Consider the following 12,822-nt stretch of genomic DNA (forward strand, 5'->3'; position numbering starts at 1 on the left):
ACTTTGTCAAGACTCTCACGAGTTCACCCAGAGTGAGTTACGAGCCCGCAAAGATTCTCGCGATTTAGTTACGAAACAGTTACGATTAAATATAAATGTAAATAGAAAGTTTGTAAAAAGTCGACCGGTATATAATATATGTACATTCCGTTGAGGCGTTCCTCAGAAAGAAGGCTTATTTTTGGAAATGATGAAATCGAAAAGAAAGTTGAATAATGGAAACTGAAAGTAGTGTTTTTTAATAGTGTTTTTTTACATTTTTCGAAAATACAGATTGTCAATCGATCGTTTTGTAAAAGCTAGAAACAAGCTTATTTGCGTATTTTAAATCGAAAGTTGAATGTTGAATAACGTAAACGAAAAGTAGATAGTTTGTTTCACTTTTTGATTTCCTTATTTATATCATTTATTTTCCTTTATTTATATGAAGTAATGTCAACGCAGGTGTTATTGTTTATCGGTGAGGTCCTAGCTTAGTCGTGACCGATCTGCATCGTTCATAGTACAGTCGCAGTAGAATCTTACACATCGTAGTGAAGTCCCAACCCTATTCGCAAGACTTAAACCGAACCCCACGATTCGGCGTAACTCAATCGTACCAGTGTCGTATTTTACAAATACGATGCGAGACCGCAAAATTAATCTCACATCGTGTTTTTGCATTTTCAAACTGTGGATATTTAAATTGTTTGGACGAGAAAGAGATAATGATGTAAGGGCTCGAGATTAAGATGTGAAATCGCGATATTTGTTTAGACATCTTGCATTGAGCTCTAAAATTATCGCTTCATGATTTCGCTTCAATCCGCGAACATGCGATTGAGAATCTGCAACGCAAATGGCACTCACGGAACACCATAGTCAACTCATTTTCAGAAAATCAGTATACATCTTTAAAGCCTCTTTCAAATTGTAAACAAAACATTTTTTTCTTCAGTATGTGTACGTCATACATTTATATATTTCAATATTGAATAGCTTAAATTGTATTTAAAGGACATGCACGTAAATGCAGATATTGTTACTTTTAAGTTGATAATGTACAGGGGATTTGTTTATTGGTTTTATAAGATATAGCGATTAACGCAAGGGGGACAACGTTAAAGAAGTATCCAAGATTTAGTTCAACACATAGTGTGACTGGATTACTTTGTTTTTCAGATGACAGTAATTTAAAATACTTGCCTTTATCTCAATTTAAATGAGTGTGTTTGATTATAAACAATGTTTAAAAATGATCAACATATTACCATAATTGTGTTGCGTCACAGAGAAAGTAAAACTTATTCACTGATGGCGTGATGTTTTACCGTGGAACAGGCGTTGAATGAGCATGTTTTATTGATATATCAGTACAGTCGATTGGTGTATAGCGGATTTTAGTGAGTAACGGATAGGTTAAACGTTTTATGCAAAATACTTTTATTTATATTAAGATTGATAGTTTTCTATGAATTGAATACAAAAAGCCTATCATTGTTAATTCGATTCATGTTTTTGTTGACGTGTGTCAATGTTTACAACTGATTCTTTTTTCGAAAGCAAAACAAGGTCACGTTAGGTACGCACCGTTTTTGTGACGACAGGAAAAGTGCAGACGAATGGTTTCTTGAATTTTGCAGATTTTGTTTGGTAAACATAATGTTCATTGATGTAATATTGTAGTATAATGTGTCCTTTACAAAAGTAAGAATGCTCAGAAACCGAATTGATGCGTACCATATAAAATAAGCATGAAAGCTTCAACTCGGGATTTAGTGAATAACGGACATGTGGTGAAGCATATTCAGGAATGTGGGGATTGTCTCAAAATAAATATAAACTCATTGAAGTTGTCCAATACACTTGTGGTTAGCGTGTGGCTTTGATATTAATTAGTGAAAACATCATTTTTAATGAAAAATAATCAAATTATAACGAAAAATCGATTTCTCTGAAAACATATTTTTCACTATCAAATCTATATATATAACAAGGTATTCAACTCAAAATGACCCGAATATAGGGTGCATCGCTTTGAACAGCCATTACTTCATTAATTGTGCAGCGATTTCCATGAACTTGGTCTAATTAAACGCAGAAATGAATTTCCTTTCTGGCAATGTACATATATTGCAATTATTTTTTACAAATGCTGTGTCAAATTTCAAGAAATAACACGATACACATGTAATCCGATAAAGACAAGGGGTATTCCACTACGACCCGATTCCCCACGATTGGTCCCGATTTCCAATATTTTGAGGTCGGGGACATTCGTAGCTCAATCGGCGAAGGTCCTAACTCATTCGTAGCTAGTTGTGGGCCGGTCGTAAGTGATTCCTGCAACTCGTGAGCTCCCGAAATATCGTGGCCAGATTTTAAACGTGTTTAAACTTTGGCCAGGATCTCCAAGACTGAATTTAATCGCAGTTGACTCGTAACAGCGGCGTAGTGCGTTCTTTGGCGTCGTAATGGAATCGTAGGTAATTCGTGACTCAATCGGGAAATCGGTGATCACGTGATCTGTCTACGAATCAGCTACGACTTTGTCAAGACTCTCACGAGTTCACCCAGAGTGAGTTACGAGCCCGCAAAGATTCTCGCGATTTAGTTACGAAACAGTTACGATTAAATATAAATGTAAATAGAAAGTTTGTAAAAAGTCGACCGGTATATAATATATGTACATTCCGTTGAGGCGTTCCTCAGAAAGAAGGCTTATTTTTGGAAATGATGAAATCGAAAAGAAAGTTGAATAATGGAAACTGAAAGTAGTGTTTTTTAATAGTGTTTTTTTACATTTTTCGAAAATACAGATTGTCAATCGATCGTTTTGTAAAAGCTAGAAACAAGCTTATTTGCGTATTTTAAATCGAAAGTTGAATGTTGAATAACGTAAACGAAAAGTAGATAGTTTGTTTCACTTTTTGATTTCCTTATTTATATCATTTATTTTCCTTTATTTATATGAAGTAATGTCAACGCAGGTGTTATTGTATATCGGTGAGGTCCTAGCTTAGTCGTGACCGATCTGCATCGTTCATAGTACAGTCGCAGTAGAATCTTACACATCGTAGTGAAGTCCCAACCCTATTCGCAAGACTTAAACCGAACCCCACGATTCGGCGTAACTCAATCGTACCAGTGTCGTATTTTACAAATACGATGCGAGACCGCAAAATTAATCTCACATCGTGTTTTTGCATTTTCAAACTGTGGATATTTAAATTGTTTGGACGAGAAAGAGATAATGATGTAAGGGCTCGAGATTAAGATGTGAAATCGCGATATTTGTTTAGACATCTCGCATTGAGCTCTAAAATTATCGCTTCATGATTTCGCTTCAATCCGCGAACATGCGATTGAGAATCTGCAACGCAAATGGCACTCACGGAACACCATAGTCAACTCATTTTCAGAAAATCAGTATACATCTTTAAAGCCTCTTTCAAATTGTAAACAAAACATTTTTTTCTTCAGTATGTGTACGTCATACATTTATATATTTCAATATTGAATAGCTTAAATTGTATTTAAAGGACATGCACGTAAATGCAGATATTGTTACTTTTAAGTTGATAATGTACAGGGGATTTGTTTATTGGTTTTATAAGATATAGCGATTAACGCAAGGGGGACAACGTTAAAGAAGTATCCAAGATTTAGTTCAACACATAGTGTGACTGGATTACTTTGTTTTTCAGATGACAGTAATTTAAAATACTTGCCTTTATCTCAATTTAAATGAGTGTGTTTGATTATAAACAATGTTTAAAAATGATCAACATATTACCATAATTGTGTTGCGTCACAGAGAAAGTAAAACTTATTCACTGATGGCGTGATGTTTTACCGTGGAACAGGCGTTGAATGAGCATGTTTTATTGATATATCAGTACAGTCGATTGGTGTATAGCGGATTTTAGTGAGTAACGGATAGGTTAAACGTTTTATGCAAAATACTTTTATTTATATTAAGATTGATAGTTTTCTATGAATTGAATACAAAAAGCCTATCATTGTTAATTCGATTCATGTTTTTGTTGACGTGTGTCAATGTTTACAACTGATTCTTTTTTCGAAAGCAAAACAAGGTCACGTTAGGTACGCACCGTTTTTGTGACGACAGGAAAAGTGCAGACGAATGGTTTCTTGAATTTTGCAGATTTTGTTTGGTAAACATAATGTTCATTGATGTAATATTGTAGTATAATGTGTCCTTTACAAAAGTAAGAATGCTCAGAAACCGAATTGATGCGTACCATATAAAATAAGCATGAAAGCTTCAACTCGGGATTTAGTGAATAACGGACATGTGGTGAAGCATATTCAGGAATGTGGGGATTGTCTCAAAATAAATATAAACTCATTGAAGTTGTCCAATACACTTGTGGTTAGCGTGTGGCTTTGATATTAATTAGTGAAAACATCATTTTTAATGAAAAATAATCAAATTATAACGAAAAATCGATTTCTCTGAAAACATATTTTTCACTATCAAATCTATATATATAACAAGGTATTCAACTCAAAATGACCCGAATATAGGGTGCATCGCTTTGAACAGCCATTACTTCATTAATTGTGCAGCGATTTCCATGAACTTGGTCTAATTAAACGCAGAAATGAATTTCCTTTCTGGCAATGTACATATATTGCAATTATTTTTTACAAATGCTGTGTCAAATTTCAAGAAATAACACGATACACATGTAATCCGATAAAGACAAGGGGTATTCCACTACGACCCGATTCCCCACGATTGGTCCCGATTTCCAATATTTTGAGGTCGGGGACATTCGTAGCTCAATCGGCGAAGGTCCTAACTCATTCGTAGCTAGTTGTGGGCCGGTCGTAAGTGATTCCTGCAACTCGTGAGCTCCCGAAATATCGTGGCCAGATTTTAAACGTGTTTAAACTTTGGCCAGGATCTCCAAGACTGAATTTAATCGCAGTTGACTCGTAACAGCGGCGTAGTGCGTTCTTTGGCGTCGTAATGGAATCGTAGGTAATTCGTGACTCAATCGGGAAATCGGTGATCACGTGATCTGTCTACGAATCAGCTACGACTTTGTCAAGACTCTCACGAGTTCACCCAGAGTGAGTTACGAGCCCGCAAAGATTCTCGCGATTTAGTTACGAAACAGTTACGATTAAATATAAATGTAAATAGAAAGTTTGTAAAAAGTCGACCGGTATATAATATATGTACATTCCGTTGAGGCGTTCCTCAGAAAGAAGGCTTATTTTTGGAAATGATGAAATCGAAAAGAAAGTTGAATAATGGAAACTGAAAGTAGTGTTTTTTAATAGTGTTTTTTTACATTTTTCGAAAATACAGATTGTCAATCGATCGTTTTGTAAAAGCTAGAAACAAGCTTATTTGCGTATTTTAAATCGAAAGTTGAATGTTGAATAACGTAAACGAAAAGTAGATAGTTTGTTTCACTTTTTGATTTCCTTATTTATATCATTTATTTTCCTTTATTTATATGAAGTAATGTCAACGCAGGTGTTATTGTTTATCGGTGAGGTCCTAGCTTAGTCGTGACCGATCTGCATCGTTCATAGTACAGTCGCAGTAGAATCTTACACATCGTAGTGAAGTCCCAACCCTATTCGCAAGACTTAAACCGAACCCCACGATTCGGCGTAACTCAATCGTACCAGTGTCGTATTTTACAAATACGATGCGAGACCGCAAAATTAATCTCACATCGTGTTTTTGCATTTTCAAACTGTGGATATTTAAATTGTTTGGACGAGAAAGAGATAATGATGTAAGGGCTCGAGATTAAGATGTGAAATCGCGATATTTGTTTAGACATCTTGCATTGAGCTCTAAAATTATCGCTTCATGATTTCGCTTCAATCCGCGAACATGCGATTGAGAATCTGCAACGCAAATGGCACTCACGGAACACCATAGTCAACTCATTTTCAGAAAATCAGTATACATCTTTAAAGCCTCTTTCAAATTGTAAACAAAACATTTTTTTCTTCAGTATGTGTACGTCATACATTTATATATTTCAATATTGAATAGCTTAAATTGTATTTAAAGGACATGCACGTAAATGCAGATATTGTTACTTTTAAGTTGATAATGTACAGGGGATTTGTTTATTGGTTTTATAAGATATAGCGATTAACGCAAGGGGGACAACGTTAAAGAAGTATCCAAGATTTAGTTCAACACATAGTGTGACTGGATTACTTTGTTTTTCAGATGACAGTAATTTAAAATACTTGCCTTTATCTCAATTTAAATGAGTGTGTTTGATTATAAACAATGTTTAAAAATGATCAACATATTACCATAATTGTGTTGCGTCACAGAGAAAGTAAAACTTATTCACTGATGGCGTGATGTTTTACCGTGGAACAGGCGTTGAATGAGCATGTTTTATTGATATATCAGTACAGTCGATTGGTGTATAGCGGATTTTAGTGAGTAACGGATAGGTTAAACGTTTTATGCAAAATACTTTTATTTATATTAAGATTGATAGTTTTCTATGAATTGAATACAAAAAGCCTATCATTGTTAATTCGATTCATGTTTTTGTTGACGTGTGTCAATGTTTACAACTGATTCTTTTTTCGAAAGCAAAACAAGGTCACGTTAGGTACGCACCGTTTTTGTGACGACAGGAAAAGTGCAGACGAATGGTTTCTTGAATTTTGCAGATTTTGTTTGGTAAACATAATGTTCATTGATGTAATATTGTAGTATAATGTGTCCTTTACAAAAGTAAGAATGCTCAGAAACCGAATTGATGCGTACCATATAAAATAAGCATGAAAGCTTCAACTCGGGATTTAGTGAATAACGGACATGTGGTGAAGCATATTCAGGAATGTGGGGATTGTCTCAAAATAAATATAAACTCATTGAAGTTGTCCAATACACTTGTGGTTAGCGTGTGGCTTTGATATTAATTAGTGAAAACATCATTTTTAATGAAAAATAATCAAATTATAACGAAAAATCGATTTCTCTGAAAACATATTTTTCACTATCAAATCTATATATATAACAAGGTATTCAACTCAAAATGACCCGAATATAGGGTGCATCGCTTTGAACAGCCATTACTTCATTAATTGTGCAGCGATTTCCATGAACTTGGTCTAATTAAACGCAGAAATGAATTTCCTTTCTGGCAATGTACATATATTGCAATTATTTTTTACAAATGCTGTGTCAAATTTCAAGAAATAACACGATACACATGTAATCCGATAAAGACAAGGGGTATTCCACTACGACCCGATTCCCCACGATTGGTCCCGATTTCCAATATTTTGAGGTCGGGGACATTCGTAGCTCAATCGGCGAAGGTCCTAACTCATTCGTAGCTAGTTGTGGGCCGGTCGTAAGTGATTCCTGCAACTCGTGAGCTCCCGAAATATCGTGGCCAGATTTTAAACGTGTTTAAACTTTGGCCAGGATCTCCAAGACTGAATTTAATCGCAGTTGACTCGTAACAGCGGCGTAGTGCGTTCTTTGGCGTCGTAATGGAATCGTAGGTAATTCGTGACTCAATCGGGAAATCGGTGATCACGTGATCTGTCTACGAATCAGCTACGACTTTGTCAAGACTCTCACGAGTTCACCCAGAGTGAGTTACGAGCCCGCAAAGATTCTCGCGATTTAGTTACGAAACAGTTACGATTAAATATTAATGTAAATAGAAAGTTTGTAAAAAGTCGACCGGTATATAATATATGTACATTCCGTTGAGGCGTTCCTCAGAAAGAAGGCTTATTTTTGGAAATGATGAAATCGAAAAGAAAGTTGAATAATGGAAACTGAAAGTAGTGTTTTTTAAAAGTGTTTTTTTACATTTTTCGAAAATACAGATTGTCAATCGATCGTTTTGTAAAAGCTAGAAACAAGCTTATTTGCGTATTTTAAATCGAAAGTTGAATGTTGAATAACGTAAACGGAAAGTAGATAGTTTGTTTCACTTTTTGATTTCCTTATTTATATCATTTATTTTCCTTTATTTATATGAAGTAATGTCAACGCAGGTGTTATTGTATATCGGTGAGGTCCTAGCTTAGTCGTGACCGATCTGCATCGTTCATAGTACAGTCGCAGTAGAATCTTACACATCGTAGTGAAGTCCCAACCCTATTCGCAAGACTTAAACCGAACCCCACGATTCGGCGTAACTCAATCGTACCAGTGTCGTAACTGAATCGTAGACTGTCACGAGTCTTCCCGATTCAATAAATGTGATAAATCGTAGCGAATCGTGGGCTTGTTTTCGTAGTGGAATAGGGCCATAAGCGATCTGGTAATGGCTGAATCAGTGTACCATGAAATTCGCGCTGTAAACAAATATTTTTTCGGAAATTTAAAACCGCTGGCATGTTGCAATAAGAAAGACATGTGTCTATCTAGGTTAAATGGTTTAATTACTTAATGCATGGTGTTTACGTTGAATTGAGACTCGCAGTCCATAGCTATCTGTTATACACTAATCGACTGTATCTCGATTCTACGATTGCATAAGTCGCATATACACACGAGGTTAACACTATTTCCTATGATGTAAATCCGACAGATTTGCGCTTTTGAATGCTTTAGAATTCGCATATTCTGATGTTTATCATGGCGATGCAATGAGTTAGTTATCCAAAATTTTAGTTGTTAAAGTATGATTACAAGTTGAACAAGGAAAAATAACTATGAGTAAAATAGAAACATGATTTATCATTATGTCATTTCTCATGCAAGGATGGTTTGTAGAAACACAATATGAGCTATAATTTATATTTAAACACGTAACCTGGGTAATGATAAATCCAACGTGGTCATATGAATGTATTTTACATGATTCATTATTGCATCTTCAAATCTACAGCTACGTTTCAGGATAAGAAAGAACTATCCAGAGCTATAGCCATGGCTACTGACCAAACAGAAGTACATGCAATAGACGAGGGCATTCAGCCGTCAAAGGTAACTGAAATCAAAATTGTTGTGGCCTCTTAAAAATAAAATCTAGACATTCAGATATTCAACGCAATATAAAACGAGTACATTTCTCGGTTTTAGATATTTCTCCATTGTCGAAATGTAGCGATCCAGCAATCGAGCCTCTCAGTATAATTTAAATGCAACCGTAATGGAAGGGACACATTTGAATATGAGGTGGTCGTGTTAAGAAACAACTAAGGACTGTTTAATGTTCTGTATCAGCTATGTGTGGATCATTTGTTTCAATCTGATAATAATTACTTTATTGGACAATCAATAAATAATGTAAAGTTTATAGTTATATTACATACATACTGATATTTTGTTATGCAACAAGTAAAATATATATCAGTAGTGTAATCATAGTTCACTTGTTTGTATATGTTTTATAGCCTTTGAGTCTCTGATTTAACAAATGTTACATTTATAACACTTGCAAACTGACTGGTGATGCGCATTTTGCAAAATGATACCCGCTTTATTTTCGCTCCAGATTTCGCCATGGTATCTCCATTCTAACAGCACATCGCACACGTGGGTTTTTTCTGCTATTGCAGAGTTAATTGGTAAGTTAATTATTTGCATGTCCGTTCAATTGTAAGTACAATTCATACTCAGACAAAACCCAAGACAATAATTAATTTTAATTATGTCATATTAGATATTCGTCAGAATCTTCGGCTATATTATTCGGCTAAAATTTATGTATATTTCGCCGCTTTCACGGGGCTCCAATCAAGTGGAGGAAATTTGTATGCAGTTGTATCTATCTGCTTAACTGTTTTACTCGAGGACATTGCATACATCATGGCTAAGTTAAAATCTGTGGCATCTGTATTTTTTGCACATATTTGTTTATTTAACCCTTGTCGTGCGGCGACCGAATATGTCCGGTCAAGCAATTGGTAACCCTGCTCATGTTGCGACCGGATATATCCGCCAAATCTTGTATTCCAAATTTCCTGCACTTGCTGAGGGTATTTTTTTAATTAATTCAATTTTGACATACATTTCGCTCATAATAATCCAAAGCCTTCCACTTTTATGTAACTTTATATTTATTTTATATATTTTCTAATATCATTTTAGGTGAATATAATTGATTATCATTTAAGGTGAATATAATTGATTGCAACTTCCAGTAAACAACTATCAACTTAGTCTGCCATTTTTGTTTAAAACAAGATTGTACATGTGTTTAAGAATTCATCAACATTATTTTTTGTACGACATGTCATGCATGTTTTCTTATCACAGATAGTTTTAATATAAATTGAATAACTATTTTCAGTAAAAAGAAGAGCTTATTTTAAGAGTTTTTGAATTTGTTTTGCATAGGAAATAGAAGAGATTGATTTCTGTTAAAACAATCAAAATAGCGGACACACTGTATGTTGCCAGGAAGGTAAAAATGAAAACTGCTGTTGAATTGTGAATAAGAACTTAACACATTAAAAGCACAGCATCTCTTGTTCTTTGAGCGTTTTCATAATTATTTCAGTTTGAAAAGGATAAAAGTTTTCAAATGAGGTTAATATTTGCTAATGTTTGGGCCTATCTACTGTCGCTTTTAAACTGAAGTTAGTTGGAAAATTGAAACCATTTATTTTGTTTCAATTTAGTTGTCAACGTTAGTCAACTGATTTTTATATCTTTTAAAACTGTTTGCTACAATTGAGTTTCATTCATTCATACTTGCACATTAAAGTAACTAACATCAATACGTGATACAATGACATAATAATGTATAAATATCTTGTTACAAAACATGACATTGATTTATTGCTGATTGTAGATACTTTATATACAGTGTTTAACAATTTTTATTAATTTTTCTTTTTAGCTGACCTGAGCACAACGTGCTCATGGTGAGCTATTGTGATCTCCTTTTGTCCATCGTCCGTAGTCAACATTTACCTTGTGAACACTCCAGAGGCCACATTTATTGTCCAATCTTCATGAAAGTATGTCAGAACATGTGTCCCAATGATGTCTTGGACGAGTTCTAAAATAGTTCTGGTTGGTTGAAAACATGGCTGCCAGGGACGGGGCAGTTTCCTTATACGGCTATAGTAAAACCTTGTTAACTCTCTAGAAGTCACATTTTTAGTGCAATCTTCATCAAACTTGGTGAGAACATGTGTCCTAAAAATATATTGGACGGTATTGAAAATGGTTCTGGTTGGCTGAACAACATAGCCGCAAGGGGGCGGAGCAGTGTTCCTTATATGGCTATGGTTAAACATTGTTAACACTCTAGAAGTAAAATTTATTGTCAAATCTTAATGAAAATGTGTCAAAACATTAGTTCTAATGATATCTTGGATGAATTTTAAAACGGTTCCGGTCCATTGAAAAACATGGTCGCCAGGGGTGGGGAAGTTTTCTTTAAATGACTATAGTGAAACCTTGTTAACACTTTATTAGGCACATTTATAGTCCAATATTCATGAAAGGTGATCAGAAAATATGTCTCAATGATATATCAGCTGAGTTAAAAAATGGTTGCGATCCGTTGAAAAACATGGCCGCCAGTGGGGCGGGGCAGTTTTCCTGATGTGGCTGTAGTGGAACTTTGTTAACACTGTAGACATCACAGTTGTAGTCAAATCTTCACGAGACTCGGTCAGAGCATTTGTTCTTATGATAGCCGTTGTGGTCCGTTGATAAACATGGTTGGTCGCCAGTGGCGATGGGGCAGTTTTCCTTATGTGGCTATAGTAAAACTTGTGAAAACTCTAGTTGTAATGAAGATGTTGGTACACGATGATGATTATGGTATTGATGATGATGATGATTATGATGATGATGATGATGATAATGATTATGATGATGATGATGATGATGATGATGATGATGATGATGATGATGATGATGATGATGATGATGATGATGATGATGATGATGAAGACGACGACGACGATGATGATGATGATGATGATGATGACGATGATGATGATGATGATGATGACGATGAAGATAAAGATGATGATGGTGATAAAGAAGATGATGATACAGATGATGATACTGGTAATATATTCAGAAACTTCAACAACAAGTCAAATTTATAGAGAATAACAGGTTACTGTCCCATCGTTTTGTAATATATCAGGCGAGGCTTAGAATAATATAACGGCGAGGCTTGCCGAGCTGTTATTTTATTCGTACCGAGCCTGATATATTACAAAACGATGGGACAGTAACCTGTTTTTCTGTTTATCATACCACATTTTCCTAAAAATTTGCAAAACAATTATTTTTTTTATTTTTAAAATGTTCGGATCCCCGCTGATTTTGCTAATCCGGATTTTACACGTTGACATACATGTAGCAACGGCGTTCGAAAAGACGACACGAATAATCGCTTATTTTAAACATCGTATAGAGAAAAAAAGTTGTATGCACTACGAATGGGAAGAGTACGACCGCTTTAATTATAAACGTCTTGAATTGGAGATCGGGAACGGACTGCAGCGACAAATTTAATCGAAGAACACGCTTCACCGAATAGTTTGGAGACGCCATTGTGGAGATGTGTATTGAAATTGACATTTTGATGATGGTGTCAATATTGGCATAAGCGTGTTAACTCGTTTGTTTAAATAGTTGTGAATTAGTATCCAGTTACCATTTGACTTTCTGTGCAACACTTGCGAGTGCAATGACTATATCGATTTTTAAGATTTAGTGTCAAATTGATGACGTCATTTTACTTCTGTAGTGCGGGCTGTGGTGATTTTTACAAAATAAACGTTTTTGTGATTTATGACTTTAAACTAGAATAGAATATGAACGTTCTTGGTATCAAATTGTTTGTTTTGTTGAACCTGATTCGTGTTGATAGAAAT

The 12,822-nt window shown here is 34.9% G+C and overlaps 1 protein-coding gene across 20 annotated transcripts in view; it reads left to right on the plus strand.

Annotated features, from left to right (window-relative positions):
• LOC127853319 (MORC family CW-type zinc finger protein 3-like) overlaps positions 1 to 12,822 on the plus strand; it is a 382,815-nt gene that overhangs the window by 286,246 nt on the left and 83,747 nt on the right. For 8 of the 20 annotated variants that reach the window (XM_052387746.1, XM_052387757.1, XM_052387745.1 and 5 more), the window contains exons 2-3: positions 8,870 to 8,956; positions 9,468 to 9,540. The exons of 3 other annotated variants lie outside the window; for them this stretch is intronic. In XM_052387746.1, coding sequence (XP_052243706.1) covers positions 8,870 to 8,956; positions 9,468 to 9,540 — 160 coding nt within the window. 9 more of the 20 variants (XR_008036565.1, XM_052387741.1, XM_052387749.1 and 6 more) reach the window with 7 other exon arrangements.

The sequence above is a fragment of the Dreissena polymorpha genome, chromosome 12, assembly GCF_020536995.1.
Source record: "Dreissena polymorpha isolate Duluth1 chromosome 12, UMN_Dpol_1.0, whole genome shotgun sequence".
Lineage (NCBI taxonomy): Eukaryota > Metazoa > Mollusca > Bivalvia > Myida > Dreissenidae > Dreissena > Dreissena polymorpha.